At 35.4% G+C, this 16,715-nt stretch overlaps 3 protein-coding genes across 3 annotated transcripts; 2 read left to right on the top strand and 1 right to left on the bottom strand.

Annotated features, from left to right (window-relative positions):
• Window positions 1-451: 451 nt before the first annotated feature.
• On the top strand, window positions 452-5,890 carry LOC131855732 (uncharacterized). The gene is made up of 5 exons (XM_059207030.1): window positions 452-537; window positions 1,534-1,742; window positions 2,313-2,498; window positions 3,310-3,481; window positions 4,078-5,890. Exons 1-5 carry the CDS (start codon window positions 457-459, stop codon window positions 5,578-5,580), a joined length of 2,151 nt encoding a protein of 716 aa, XP_059063013.1. The 5' UTR covers window positions 452-456; the 3' UTR covers window positions 5,581-5,890.
• A 5,556-nt stretch (window positions 5,891-11,446) lies between these two features.
• On the top strand, window positions 11,447-13,329 carry LOC131840638 (uncharacterized). Its single transcript, XM_059188811.1, has 3 exons — window positions 11,447-11,586; window positions 12,076-12,202; window positions 13,227-13,329. The coding sequence occupies exons 1-3, from the start codon at window positions 11,520-11,522 to the stop codon at window positions 13,327-13,329; spliced, it is 297 nt and encodes a 98-aa protein (XP_059044794.1). The 5' UTR covers window positions 11,447-11,519.
• Window positions 13,330-14,825: 1,496 nt separating this feature from the next.
• LOC131855736 (uncharacterized) lies at window positions 14,826-16,715 on the bottom strand. Its single transcript, XM_059207038.1, has 2 exons — window positions 16,587-16,715; window positions 14,826-16,054 (listed from the first exon to the last, which is right to left on the bottom strand). Exons 1-2 carry the CDS (start codon window positions 16,654-16,656, stop codon window positions 14,826-14,828), a joined length of 1,299 nt encoding a protein of 432 aa, XP_059063021.1. The 5' UTR covers window positions 16,657-16,715.

The following is a 16,715-nucleotide window of genomic DNA, read 5'->3' as shown; positions in this document are numbered from 1 at the left end:
CTTCTATTTAATTACTTTCTTTAATCTACACTTATGTATAGTATATAAGTACATATTTGGGGGCTACTATATATTTTTTTTTTATTTTTTAATCTTTATTTTTTTACTTCTAGTTCTTCTACCACTATATATATTATATTATAAAGTGGCAAACAAGCAGAGTATCAATCTTATGAACAATAAGTTAATATAGAAATTAAAAATAGAGACTTCTCTAAGCTCTAGGACAATAATAATTTAACCTAATTTAGGAACTAGTTAATCCCTATGACCAGAAACTTAACATAGATTACAAATAGACACATCACTAATAAGGGACAATATGTACAACTTAATTTAAGTTAGGGACTAATCACATATTTGACCATTCTTTTAATTATATATATATATGTATATATATATATAAAAGTTATATCACAGATAAGATATTTTTAATATTAAAAATATAATTTACAGATGGCGTTATATATGAAACAGGATTTCACTCCGCCAATACTATCCAGAAAATGGCTGGCCATAAAATTCAGACCCAATATGGTAAGGTCTAATTTTGTTTATACTTTATTATTATAAATTAAGAAATAGGCCAAAAGGATGTCGCCACAAAGGAAGCGATAGATGTTATATACTTTAAATAATAATAAAAAAAGTATAAATTAAGATACTAAATTTTATCACCATCTGGACCGGAAGACGCAGCGTAGAAAGGCCTCCAGCAAGGTGGACTAACGATCTGGTTAAGATCGCTGGAAGGCGATGGATGCGAGCAGCGCAGGACTGATCGTCCTGCTCTTTGGGGACCTATGTCCAGCACTGGACCTCTTCCAGGCTGAGACTATATTTTATACCTTATATCTATTAATATGAATTGAGGTACCAAGGTGAGCTATATTAAGGCGAGTGGTGAACACAATGGGGTTCATAGCTAGTAAAGGTTGGCAGTAAAGAAACAAATAGAAAAAAAAAATGGAACACATGTACAAGATAACTAAAAGGAAGCGACATATATTACTATAAATAAAAATAAAAGGTATGGCAGTACCTGTTTACTGGTACTGCATGTGCATTGTGCATATTTATTTAGCAGAGAAGAAACTTGTGTGTTGCTCTTTTAAATAAATATTGTTCGGAATTATATATTTAAGAATTTTGTGTGACTACAAACTGCCAAATAACAAAGTAGACAATAAGTAAATAAGAAGTTACTTAAGTAACAAAATAATAGTCTTTTTAATTTCGTTTAGAAATTGAAGGCTTCGGTGGTCTAGCGGTATAGTACACTGCTTTTCTGCCGATAGTCGCAGGTTCGATTACTCGCACGGTGCAATAATTTGTCTTCATAAGTAAGATTGTTTGTATCGGTCTGGGTGTTTTCTCTGTATATTATGTACTTATTAAAAAATATATATCTAAGTATTTGTATTAGTTGTCTAGTACCCACAACACAAGCTATCTGCTTACCGTAAAACTAGATGGCGCTGTGTTAATTGTCCAGGATTATTATTATTATTAAATACTGATGATATATTTCAGTTACTGTACAGTAGACATCACATTATATCGATCTTGGAGAGCGGCCTCATGTTCAGAGAGGACAGCATAGCAGTGGAACAGGAGGTGCCTTCTCCCGAGGATGTGTGGCGGACCGCTGGTGGGGGGAAAACTGGCTGGTTTACTAAAGGGGAGGGGATAGCAACATTGTTAGCTGTCTCTGCTTGTATAGCGGCATTTCCCCCAAGGAGGTAATTTTTTCTGCAAATTTTGTCTTATAAGGAATTAGGTGCTATTTTGCGAAGTTTTTCAGAAATTTGCCTGAAGAAACAGAGACAGACAGACAAAAATTGTAAAAAATGTTATTTTGGTGTATATACTATATTCATATGTAGTATGTATTCAGTAAAAAACGGTTATTTCAACAGATACTCCAATTTCATTTATATGAAAGAAAGAAAGAAAGAAAAATATTTTATTCAGTGCAATGTAAAAAATACAATATAAACAACAAACGAAAAAAAAAGAGCAAATAAAATGTACATATAATTAAACTTAATTTACCATAATTAAAAAATAAACATAAAATAAACATTTTTTTACATCCAATAATGCACTGAAATGGCTCCACTCAGCTTTAATGTATGTCCTAGGTGAACATACAGCTGGTTTTCAGTGGCACCAAAAATATATATATAAAAGGGGGTGAGAGAGAGGGCACTATTTAAAATATTAATGATAATAATTAAAACAAAATTACAACTAATAAATACAAACCAATATAATAAATACCAATATGTATTGATTTATATATTATTTAGTCTGCAGAAGTCCTCGTTGGCGAACATGCTCGCGTATTTGTCAGTACCGGTGGCTCTACGGGCCGTACACCGCGCGTCGTGCGGCGGCTCGCTCGCCGCCCTGCTGTCGAGCATGCGCGATTACCTAGCACTCGCTCGCCGGGCGGCCGCTTGTCTCAAGGAATACGCCGCGTTGCATGCACAACTGTAAGTTTGTTTACACTTATACAGGTGATTGTATTAACCTATTTCCGTTAAGGGCATATAGTTTACATAATTTCTGAAAGATTTCACTATGAGACACCCTATCTGAATACTAACCGTTTTCGAGAAATTTGAATTTAATTGTTTTTTACCAAAAAAATCCCAATTTCGGTTGTTAGCTTAGATATTTTAAAATGTGTAAGTCTTATTATTACTATTATTTGATTTTTACATGTAAAATAAATTGCTCTATCACCTCAATGACCAATATTATACGTAAAATGAATCAGTGAGTCGTTGTAGACGATTAAACCTAAAAGAAGTAATAAAAAAATTAAAAAGTTCATTTATATTTATTTCTGGATGGACTGTGTGAAAGATGATATGGTGAGAAAGGGAGTAAATAACGAGATGACTGCGAACAGAGATGAATGGAAGAGAAAAACATATTACGATAGCCACACATAAATGGGATAAGGAAGAAGTAGATGATGATTTATATTTATTTCTTTTTGTGTCCATTCGTCGAGGCTTTAAGCTATATAACACAACGCTACGACCAATAGGAGCAAAGCTTCAGTGAAAAATAATACAAAAATGGGGAAAATTATTCATATTTGAGGGCTTAAGCGAGGGAGAGGGATATAAGCGCCTAAAAAGAAGCGACATTATGTAATGTTTTTCAGTATTATTAAGGAGCAGATCCTCTCGCTGTGTGGACATCATCTCAGCTCCCACACCCAAAAGATCTGCTCATAGTTCCAGGACTGACTGCACATAAGAAAAAAAACATATTAAAACTATGTTTTTCCAGAGGGTCCATATCATTCGCGATAGACTCCACCCATACGATGCTGCGGCGGCAGCAGAGCGAGCTGTCTGTCCTCATGTCACGTGCCTCGTCCGCGTTGCTAGGCAACGCGCCCTGGCTGGTCGCAGACGTGGCCTGGGATGCTGTGGTACGCGATCAGGACGATAACTTGACGGTATGTTCCTTTACCTTTCCTTTTTATACATTCAACCGTAGAACGAATCTTAATCAGAGAGATAAATCTGAGAGATAACTAATATTTGTCTAAAAAATAGATGAAATAGCGGGAAACAGCTAGCATTCAATATTCATTATTAATAAGATGGCGCTGTGTTAATTGTCCAGGGTAAAATCAATAACACAAATTATTTCACAGCCTTTGTGGTCTAGCGGTATATCACCGAATACTTCTGGTGGTCCCGTTCGATTCCTCACACTGTACAAACATTTTGAATTCATGAGTATGATAGTTTTATCGGTCTGGCTTCTGATTATCTTGGAACTAGATACAGTCTATTTAACAAAAAATCTCAGAAAGAAAGAAAAATATTTTATTCAGTGCAATGTAAAAAATACAATATAAAGAACAAACGAAAAAAAAACAAATAATATGTGATATGTTGTTTTTAAATGCACTGCCCACATAAATCTATGTTTACGCTATGGTTGACTGGCAGAAAATGCCTTAAGATGTTAACTTCGCCATATGCACTTTTATTTGTGCGTTAAAATTGTAATAAATGAATTATTAAACAGTTAAATTTATTGCAGAAAATCCACCACGCGTTCCTAGTAGTGCAGTCGACGTTGCTCAAACATATTGCGATGGCGCATTACATACCCTCACTGCAAGCACAACGCATCTACAGAAACCACAATGAGAGAATATACTGGCTCCACACCACCCTCATACCGCACCTAACCGAGGAGTTCAAGCAGAATCACGACGCTCTCAACAGAATGTACAGATTACTAAAAAACTTCGGCAGCAGCGAAACAGATAACAAAAAGTTAGGCACAGCGGTCATAGACAATTGGATGTACAGCGACATTCACAGTGGCATAGCGCGAACGTGTTTAGAATTGAAATTGTCTATGAATAAGTGTAATGCTTTAGATGTTTTTCTAGATTCGTGCGCGCTAAATAATCAGGAATTAGATTTGAATGTACTTAGTAATGATATTGACGAAATTATTGATGTTATAACGAAATCTCTGACAACGATGCAAAACTCGCAGTTAAGATTGAAGAAAATTAAAAGCAAATGTGATAAATACGATGCTGATGTTTTTGAAGAGAACGAGCCTGAAATTGAAAGCGCGGGAATTTTGAAAATAGAAGACAAAGAACCAGAAGCGAAAGATGAGGTTTTCTATTTCGTCAGAACGGACGATGACGTTGATGCCATACAGCCCGCCGGGGATTCGTTGACTGCACCTGGCCAGAAAGAAAGAGAGACAACTAAAATTGTACTGAGTGAGTTGAGAAGGAAATTGGGGAAGCGAGAGGACGTCATGCGCGAAAGGGAGAGGCAAGCGTTAGTGAAAACTATGCCCGAATTGAAAGACAACGTTCCGGAGTTTCCTAAACAAATAAGTTTACAAGAATATATTGACCAAAAAGGTTTTATACGAAAAATTAAAACTAAGAAACGCAGAAGAAGGTTATTCCACAACTATAAAATACATCATAAAAGTAATAGATTAAAAAAATACAATTTAAAAAGTAGAACATATGAAAAGGTCAGTGATATAGTTAGTCCATACGAGGCAAACTTAAATTTAGTTTTTAAGAATAATCTCATAACAATTGAATGTAATAATAAACAATTAATAATTATTAAATGGTATAAACGTGTACAGCCAATAGAATCTACTACAGATAAAATAGAAAATGGTACTGGCAGCAAAACTAACGGTTTCGACAATCCAGAAAGTTCTAGAAATCATTATAAAGTTACAAAACGCGATCTAGACCTTTCGCCGTCGTCATCGGAGAGTGATTTTGAATTTTACGAAAGACAAGTGGCATTATTGAAAGATGTACGCCGCCACAGAGCGGTCAGAAAGAAACAACATCCGGATAAAAGAGCGTCCATAGACAAGGAAGATGAGAGTCTACGACCCATAGAGTATAGTTTCGGAACAGGAATGGCTATGGCTTCGATGTTACAAACGAATAATAAAGTTAAAATGCCTATAATGGTGCAGGAGGATGTGTTTATAGGTGATGGTGAGGTTTCAAATGATAGTGGCAATGATGAAGATGCTTAATATTTTTTAAAATATGACGACTTCGGAGTTCTAGCGGTTTGGCACACCGCTTTACTTCCGGTGGTTGTTGATTCGAATCCTCGCACGGCGCAAATATTTGTATTCACGAATATGATTTTTGTATCGATCTGGGTGTGATCTAAGTATATTATATATGTATCTACAAAAAAACAATGTATCTAAGTTTTTATATCAATTGTCTAGTACCCATAACACAAGCTCTAAGCTGCTTAGCGTGGGACTAGATGGCGCTGTGTTAATTGTCCTGAGATATTATTATATATTATACAAAATAATGTTTTTAAATAATGTGAAAATTCAATTAATTTCAATTGTTATGAATATTTAATTTGCATTTAATAAATTGCTTATGATTTGTTATTTTAATTTTATTACCTTTGTTAGGGAAAATTGTAAATTTGTCAGCCAAGTAGATTCCTGATAGAGTTTCCTGGGCTCCTTAACACGTACCAGCTTTTTTTTTCGGACTTCTCTAATACTGATGAACGCAGCTGCCCTTTACAGCTTCATCGGACGATAAGGGGCGAGTGCAGATGGCACTCCAAACCAAAGGAAGGACTTATGTAGCGACTGAAGGATAACACCTGACGTATACGACTTTAGTCTGAGAGCACTTTAGGGTTTCGAACCCTTTCGTAATTTCGATCCCCGTTTGAATTGGACGGGAGATCAAGCGGATGGGTCACGTACTAGCGTCCAGGTGATGTTTTCGCTAAGGAGAAACAGGAGGGGGGAACAGAAACTACGGGTTCTGATATAGTAATCTGTGCTTATTTTTAAAGGCCTTTGAGTTGATTTAAAGAACCTTTATAGGTATCATTATTTTGGTAACTGGATGGTAAACAAGCCATCTGATGGTAAATGGTAAAAGAGACTTTTAAATACATGAATAGTGTAAAAGAAATATTACTATGCGCCACGCCTAACAATGAACTGCATTACCTAACTATACTCCTCATGAAGGTATTGATATCTGTAATACAGGTGCAAAATCTAGTTTAAGTCTTTAGGATCCTCGCTTTAAACACTTATCGGCACCAAGCAGTTTACTTTGTATAAAAGCTGTATTTCTTGTAGGGCGCAGATTAGGGAGTGAAATTATAGGATAAGAGATACAACATACAACGGCTGTATGGGCTTAGACTCTTTGCCTTTCCTATATTGATAAGAAATAAAACAAAAAAGTTAAGTCCATTGAGTAATATTTTACAAATTTCGGAATTCGACTTTAACGCAGTAAAGTGGATTTGAAAAAAATATTTTTTTGCGTTAACACAGTATAGTTGCGTAGGTAACGTACCTTATACGGCGAATGACAGAAATTTTGGAAGATTCTACTTTAAAATTAAGACAGTAAAGTCTATTTCATAAAATATCAAAATATTACTATGCAGTATAGTTACGTAGTTTCTATTTTCCTTATACGGCGGGAGTAGCGGAAGGGGGGGTCTATTAAAGGTCTATTAAATTAAGGAAAATAAATCATAGGTGTAGGAGGCAGTTGTCTACAATAAGTATCTGCGCGACCGAGCTGGGTTCGTTTTTAAAATATACAGACATACTCAGAGCCTCGTAACAATCTGCCACATTTTTGTCTATGTACTTTAGCTTGAAGACTATTACTAGCTGTACTCGCGACTTTAACTTTATTATTCTAAAATAAAAGAATTTTTCAATAATAAAAGTATTCTAAGTTACTCCTTATTACATCAGCTACCTGCCAAAAGTTCCGTCAAAATCGGTCCAGCCATTTCAAAGATTAGCCGGAACAAATAGACAGACAGAATGACAGACAAAAATTGTGAAAAATGTTATTTTGGTGTGGGTATGTATCGTTATTCATATGCATGTAGTAAAAAACGGTTATTTCAATATTACAAACAGACACTCCAATTTTATTTATATGTATAGATGTACATTATAAATTCCCGTGTAGTTGTATATTTATACAGGTAGCTGCCGTTTTATATAGTATGGTATTAAAACAGAATATGTTTATTTACAGTATGTCGCAGTACTATTGTGAGTTCTGTGATAATGTATATTATTTATAACTAGCTTTTGCCCGCGGCTTCAATTTTAAACCGATCGGGCTGAGACTTTGCATGCATAAAGTTACTATGACGTAGCCATCCCCTAAGAAAGGATTTTGAATAATTCTATGAAAATATGAAAGGTTTTATGAAACTTCATTTTAAACTCGTTCTAGACTTTGCACGTAGGCATCCGCTAAGAAAGGATTTTGAATAATTTTGAATAATTTTATCTTTGTCAATTTTAAACCGATCTGAATAAATAAACGTTCCGCTAAATAAAATAATTCTACAAGATAAAATAGGGGATGAAAGTTTGTATGAAACTTTGTCAATTTTAAACCGATCGGGCTGCGACTGCATGCATAAAGCTACTATGACGTAGGCATCCCCTAAGAAAGGATTTTGATAAATTCCACCCCTAAGGGGATAAATTAACGCGAGCGAAGCCGCGGGAAAAAGCTAGTTATTATTATATAGTGAATTATATAAGTAAAATATATATCTTTACATAGTATAAAACAAAGTCGCAACCGCTGTCTGCTCGCTTATATCTTTTAAATTACGCAACGGATTTTAAGGCAGTTTTCAGTAATAGATAGAGTGATTCAAGAGGAAGGTTTATATGTATTATACATGCATATTATTGACATATTTTAATAAATATAAATACGATTTATAAATTTATTATTTTGGAAATTTTTTGAACACCCGTGCAGAGCCAGGGTCGTCCTGCTGTTCCTATAGTGTACATATGAGAATCTGTAGTAAAAATACGAGTTTCGTTGATTTAACGATTTGGCACTCCGCCTTACTTCCAATGGTCGCAGGTTAGATTCCTCGCACGGTACAAATATTTGTATGTACCGTTTTCTACGTATATATTTACAAAAAAATGTTTTTGGACATCTGTACATTGAGAGGCTACTGTGCTACTTCTGCTCGTATAACCCCAATAAATAATGATAGGTCTGATTTATCTATATTATAATGGAGAAACATGTTCTATTTAATTTAATGAAGTTTTCTCGCAATAATTTACTTCACTTGCACATGCGGGTATAACCTTCAAAATTAATATATGCAAAAGCGTTGCTTAGAAATATCCCGTGCAAATAAACAATGGTTTTATAAAAAAATGTTTTCGAAGTGAGTCGAGCCGAAGCCTGCATTGATTGTTGTTTTATAATTAGTTCAAATCGGACAGGCGAAGAGAATCGACTCATACTGCCTACTCATATATTTTGTAATAATTATAATTTAACCTTAATTTTTTTACTTTGTCATCTATTCAATGAGTGGCAACGGTAACTTGATATAGAGGCCACGAGGTTATCGTGTAATTACATTTTAATTATAAGTGCAATTAGGGAGAAATTATATTTATCATCTAACGGGAAAATATGTTTGTGATATAAAATCATGTTTTTCAGATAGATCAAAATTATATAGTTTGCTGGCATAATAATAAGTGACTAGAGACCTATATTTTAGTTCTATTTATGCAGTGAAAGTGATTTGTTTCCTTAATATGGCTGCTCCATTATATATATTGTGAGTAAAATTTTTATATTGATTTTATCCTTTAATTCAGGCACGAGTAATTTACATTTAAACATTTAAATATTCATTCTTATTTTAATAATAATATTACCGCTTAACCACCTCGGTGGTATATCAGTTTAGCACACCGCGGATTCGATTCCTCGCACGATGCATTTGTATTCATGACTTATAATTGTTTGTATTGGATTGTGTTTTTTCTATGTATATTATGTATATATTTAAAAAAAAATGTTTTTAAGGTTTTTGTAGCAAACTCTACTTAGTCTGCTTAGTTTAGACAAATCGTGTGTTATACAAATGTTTGTATTATCCGCGATTTGAATCTAGTACCATTGAAAATGTGGAAATAATTAAAGTAAAATATGAATTCACTCGCGCCATCTATTCCCAAGTTGAACAATTCGCACAATCATACTCATGCAAATGTTTAGCGTGCGAGTAATCGAACTCGCGACCATCGGAAGCAAAACGATGTGCTAAACCACTATACCACCGAGAACATCAACTAACATGATATTGATTGATTATTTTATTCATTAACTTTATATTGCACCAAATATCTAATATAAGAATTATATTGATAAAAAAACACCGAACTCTTCAAGTTCATGGTGAATAAATTTCTTCTGGGTAAGAGCGCTACATCCTAGGTCCAGTCCCGGACCTTGCCGGCAACAGGCAGGCAGGGCCAGTGCCTCGGGCGCCGCAGTTACGGGGGCGGAAATTCAAACTTGTCAGATGAATATACAATGATTGTTAGTAATATGGACTGATGATCTGATTGCTAGCAATGTACCATGTCTGGTTGACATCCACGCGGTTCCAGCCGGTAACCATCGTGGTAAATTCATGGTAAATTGCTACGATGGTGTAACTGACCTGACCTCACATTCATCTTATCACCCTCTATTGGTCCCCGCCAGAGTAAACCGTTTGCGGAAGCGGGTGCATTCCATTATCATTCATAAAAAAAAAATACACAACCCATCATTTTTGATGCACCTTTGACAACTTGACCACTGACAGACGGACGTCAAGTAAATTGTGATCAATGCATTTGAAAATGAAGATATTGTCATTGGCAAATAATAATACAAACGTGCCAAGGCAGATAAAGAAAAAAATACTATTAATAAAGCCACAATAATAAACGGCAAGGTACTAATTGGACTGCAAATCGCAAAAGACCATGTTATCATAGTCAACATGATCTTCTGCTTCTTCCTTATCCCATTTATTTGTGGTCGGCGTAATATGTTTTCTCTTCCATTCATCCTTGTTCGCAGTCATCTCTTTATTTACTCACCTTCTTGCCATATCATCTAGTGGGAAATTGCGGAAAAATATGGAAAATAAGGTTTCACCACCATGCGGTAGGGCGCGGTCGTTGGTTCAGAAATATGATGTTAATTCGCTGACTGATTATAACATCCAAGGCTTGTTACGTACAATATATTGGGTTTTAGTTACATAGTACATCCATCTCTTATTTTTACACTACGATGGTGGCAAACAATCATGCGGACCATCTGATGGTAAACGGTTACCGTAGCCTATGGACGCCTTACACACTAGAGGTGTCACATACACGCGTTGCCGACTCATAAGAAACGGTAATATACACTTCTTGAAAAACCCGATGCTGTAGTCTCTAGAGAAACCTTGTTTCTTATCGCTAGCAAGCAAAAACCAAATCTTAAATAATATTATTAAAGCGAAATTTGTAAGTATGGATGTTTGTTACTCTTTCACCCAAGAACTATTGAACGGATTTTGATGAAACTTTACAGTAATATAGCTTATACATCAGAATAACACATATGCTATATTTTATATTGAAACTAACTGTCCCGACAAACATTGTTTTATCATATAAATTTAAGTATTAATGACGATATTAAAAAATAGGGGTTGATGCTAGAAGGGTGAAATTTTAAGGGTGTATTTTTAATGCCACATAATATAAAAATAAAAAAAGAGGTCGAAAAAATGAAAAGAAATGTTTTGGGGCGAGCCACCTTAACACTTAGGGGTATAAAAATTAGTTATAAACCTATTCTCAGACCTACTGAATATTTAATGTATATAAAATTTAATCAAAATCGGTCAAGCCGTTTCGGAGAGTATAAACACGAAACCTGTGACACGAGAATTTTATGTTCAAATTACAATATTTAACGCAGGTGAACCCGCGGCACAGTTAATACCAACTAAAATTGTTTTACCATTATATATTTCAGAGTATTACTGCTAAGTATAATTTTGGATTACAATAAGGCAGTGTGTAACCAAACGGAGGCTTTGACAACGAACAACACGATGGAAAATATAACACAGGCATCGGAACCAACAGAATTGCCCATATCAGATACTTCTTTAATAACAGGTCAGTACTCAACAACATAAATTTCTAAACTATCTAATATCAAAACTCTAACTAAACCTTATTTTACAAGATCAATAAAAAATTACACGGAAAATTGCTTCTTTTTTATCGAGTAGCATAATACATCTATGTGCTTGAGAAAATGGCGCCAAAGTTGTGCTGCGACGCGAATAATAGGTAATAATAATAATAAAGACATTACACTTCTTTGATATAAACGAAAGGCTTACAGTTACCTAAAAACACCATGAACAGTAAAAATAGAGGTCCCGGTGGCACACCGCTTTACTTCCGGTGGCAGCGGGTTTGATTCCTCGCACGTTACAAACTCCTGTATTCCTGAATATGATGAAAACAAAGTATCTATGTATTTAAATCAGTTGTTTAGTACTCGTAATATAAACTCTGCTTCACTTGGGACTAGATGGCGCTGTGTGAATTGTCCAAAGATATTATTGATATTTATTATTAAAAGAAAAATATTTCCAGAAAGGACGACGCCCTTGTATTGTAAAACAGGCAAGGGTCTCAGTGGCGAGTGCGTGGAGAGGAAGCGTTGTGACTTCAGTACATCCAACATAGACTTCACGCTGTACAGACCCCATAGGAAACCAAGGTACAATAAGTATTTATAAAGGAACAACCGGGTCATCCCCTTAAAAGTGCAACCGGGTCATTAACGCCCCCCTAAGAGAGTGCAGGTTGAGGCTTCGACCCCTTATGAAACCGAGGTGTAGTAAGTGTTATTAATGGAACACCCGGATCATTAACACCCTCCTAAGAGGGTGCAGGTTGAGGCCTCGACCTCTTACAAAACCGAAGTGCAGTAAGTGTTATTAAAGGAACAACCGGGTCATCAACACCCCCCTAAGAGTGTGCAAGTTGGGGCCTCGACCCCATAGGAAACCTAGATACAATAAGTATTGTTATAAGGGTAACCAGGTCTATCCCACCCTCTTAAGAGTGTGCAGGTTGGGGTACAATAAGTATTGTTATAGGAGCAACCGGGTTATCCCCACCCCCTTAAGGTTGCAGGTTTTTTTTATAGATAATAGAATTGTGCACCCGTCTGCGACAACGGTATACGCTGGCGGGGCACCAGTGGAGGAAGATGGGTTCAGATCAGTTAGACCATCGTGGCAAATTCACCAGGAATTTAACACGATGATTTCCAGGGGGAACCGCGTGGATGTCAGCCTGACATTAAATATAACTATACACTAAAAATTCCCTCCCCCCTCCTCTTGTTCTGGATGTTTTTTTTATTTTATGATAATGGAATGATGCACCCGTCTGTGCTAGTAGCATACGATGTCGGGCCTTAGTGGAGGATGATAAGATGAACATGAGGTCAGGTCAGTTAACACATCATCACAAATTTATCAGGAATTTGTTATGATGGTTTCCAGGGGTTAGGGTACGTGAAGGACAACCTGACATAGTACTAGCAATGGGGTCGACAGTTTATATAACAATCCCCTTTTCCTCCTTATTCTGGGGTGTATCCAAAAATGTGTATTTATAAAAAACAATGTAATAATTGTCTATGTACAAAGTTCATAACACAAGCTCTACTTATGTAGTTAGGGTTTAGATGGCGCTGTATGAATTGTCACGGGTCAATATTATTGAATTTTCAGGCCTTGCGAGCCCAAAGAGGTGTGCTGTCCATTTGACTTTGTCCTGCCCCTGGCGCCTCCCTCCTACGAAGAAGAGATAATAGACTTTGATAATGATGATTAAACATTATAAAGTTAACAATGTATTTTTATTCAAAGAAACTTCAATAATACAACAACAACTTAATATAAAAAAATAGTATAAATATAATAGTCAATTCCCGATTTTGATCATTCTTTCAGCCCGTTTATCGAGGAATATAACGTTATTATACGACCAATAGAAGGCGATCGACACTGAAATATTGTCATGAAAATTTCGTCACTATCATTTGTTTAGTCCATAGTTAGGTTTATTTTTATAGAGGTTTTTTTTTATGGGTGATTATGTAATGGAGCACCGGTGGAGGATGATAAGATGAGTATGAGGTCAGGTCAGTCAGCCCATCGTGACAAATTCACGAAGAATTTATGACGATGGTTTCCAGGGGGAACCGCGTGGAGGTCAAACTGACATGGTATATTGCTAGCAATGAGATCATCATTCCACATTAACAATCCCCTTTCCCCCCTATAGGGGGGGGTTTGGGCTATTGTCAGGTGCTAAGTCCTGTATAGATTTAGTGTGCTCGCCCTTATACAAAGTTCGCAGCCTAGACCCGTGAGGAACAAGAATTGAAGGATATTCTTAGGTGCGATGATTATTTCCTAAGAAGAGTGTATACTTTCCATAGTTAAGTTACTTGAAGTCTAAAGGACAGGTTGACTCGGCGACTGATGTACAGAATAAGCGGCAACATATGCACAGATAGTTGTATATATTACTAGCTGTGCCGGTGACTTCGTCTGTGGAATAGTGACCTTGACAAAAGAAAGAAAATCCTATTAATATTATAAACGCGAGATTGTGAATATGGATAGGTGTTTGTTACTTTTCACCCAAAAACTAGAACAGACTGAACAGATTTTTACGAGACTGCAGTTATATAGTGTTGTAACTGGCTAATGAAGAAATGTTTTATATTTTAAATTTGTATTTGAAATTTATAGTTCCTTTTGTAGATTCTTGTTTGTTACTTCAATTCCTTCTCTCCATTCTGTTGTCAGTAGTCTATATCTTATATATAAAATTCTCGTGTCAGTTTTCGTTCCCATACTCCTCCGAAACGGCTTGACCGATCATGAAATTTTGTGAGCGTATTGAGTAGGTCTGAGAATCGGCCAACATCTATTTTTCATCCCACTAAATGTTAGGGGTAATCCACCCCTAATTTTTTTTTTATTTTAAGGCAAAACGTTTTCCGGGACAGCTAGTTAATATATATTTTTCTCCGTTTACCTAGTCTTTTTTCTTATTACTACATGAATAAACTACAACATATAGTTTATACATCAGAATAACATATAGGCTATAGATTTAATGCGGATGAAACCGCGGGCACAGCTAGTGGTAAATATTTCTGTTAAATTGTCATAATTATGTGCAGTCAGTAAAGCCTTTGAATTTCAATTAATTTAGTATCCATAGTAACAGCTCTCCTTAGTATGGGACTAGATTATGAATTGTCCTGATAATTATTATGTAGGTGATATAAATAAAACAATTGAACTATTGTAGAATTAACATTTATGTTCCCATTTATTTTCCGCGAGGTATAACATAGAGTAAATGGACTTGCAATTCGTGCATTGCCAATCAGGCTGGTCGAAATGATAATCCAATATATGCTGCTTAAGTTTCTCAGTCATATCCGGGCCCAAGAACACCTTATTACACAACAAACATTCAAACTTTATCCAATTCGTATAAATAAACAATTTGCTAATGATTTCAGACTTAACAAACTTCCCAATCTCATAATAGTAACTCGGATATATCATTTCCTGTAGTTGCAGATCGTATTTGTTAATATTATTAAAATTACTATCGCTAGGAACGTCTGCATACAAATATCTTACATATGCGTATTTATTCATGTACTTCCTATAGTAAGTTAGGTATAAACCTCCCGATTTGTGATTCCTAACCAAATGCGTCTCTATATACGCAAGTGTAGCTCTTATTAGCTGGCCATTATGGTAATCGTGTGGTATACTAGCTAATATTTCTTTCAAAATGTATTGAATGTCCTCCAATTTGAGAAGAGATGCGTTCTTCCTGTTCGTACTCCTCTGTAAATGCTGGTTTAACACTGTAGGTGCTACGGCCGTCTCGTTTATCTTCTTATTCAACAGCACATGCTTCAATTTGTGTGTCATACCAAACCGATATACGAAAGACGGTAAATTGACCTCAACTTTTATATGAAACCAGTTGATCAAAGCTTCAATGGATATGTTGTCCAACACGATCTTCGTAGGTCCATCGATGAAGTTGAATATTGTATTCCGTTGCTGCGGATTGGGTCTTCGGAAGAATATCTTGTTCAATTGTGATCTGGTGCAGCTCACCTCCATTAGAACATTCATTTTGTCATCGTCCGCTTCTTTCTTCTTTGCCGTGGCCTTTTTTACAACATTCTTGATGAGTGGCTGTGCCACATCTAACTTTGCTTTTAAATAATCTCTAAAATTGTTATATTTAACATCTAAAAGCTTCTTGATTGCGTCTATGTCTCCTTTAGATTTTAGTGAGCTCACGGATTTGTCAAAGTCATCCCATTGCGGCCAGTCTTTGAGGAATTTCTTGATAATGTTCAGATATATTTCTAATTCTAAATCATGTATGTACACCACATCTGTGTTCAGTTCTTTCTTTAATATATCTAATATCTGGGCGTTGGTTAGGACTGTGTTTTGTTTGGTGTCATTCCCGATTAAGCGTTTGAAGAGCTGCATCAGAGGTTTATCTGAAACATACAACATCACTTTAAAATTAAATGAAAACACTGCAGATAAATCTGTTCAAAAACCAGTTAAAAAGATGGCTGACCGAAAAGTATTTTTGGGCTGAGAAAGAAAATCATTAAATAATTTTTACATTTATATTAATTTTGTTTCCAAACAGCATCTAACATTTGTGGGTTTTTCTCCACTAAATCATAAAAGTTTTTACATGGAAAAAGTTTATTAGTACTTGTAACTCTGCTTTTACTAAAGAAATATGCAAGAGAGTGAATGCTTGCAGAGTGAATTTTCAGTTCAAATTTTGAGAAAGGTAAATGTACAAAAACTTTTAATTTGGAGCTAAAAACTGGAGAAATTAATTCCTCTATTGGAGGTTACAGGATAACCCTGTTAACCATTATTACCGAATAGTTTTGTAACAAATGAATGTAATGCAAGGAGATTAGGGTCTTATAGAAAACCGACAATAAACGGGTCAGAAACCAAACTAATTGTTAAGCGAAATAAACAAGTTTTGCGATTTTTTAAACTTACCGTCTGGAATATGTATTAGAGCTTCCATATCGGTGACCCCTGTTATAGTCACGTCGTTGTCATCCTCCATAATTTATTTTGTTTTACGTATACCTTCTAAAAAATTCAAAATAAGAATTCGTAAACATT

Source organism: Achroia grisella, unplaced genomic scaffold, assembly GCF_030625045.1.
Source record: "Achroia grisella isolate CSIRO2021 unplaced genomic scaffold, CSIRO_AGI_Agris_v1 utg149, whole genome shotgun sequence".
In the NCBI taxonomy this organism is placed as follows: domain Eukaryota; kingdom Metazoa; phylum Arthropoda; class Insecta; order Lepidoptera; family Pyralidae; genus Achroia; species Achroia grisella.
This window is presented reverse-complemented; position numbering and strand designations above follow the sequence as displayed.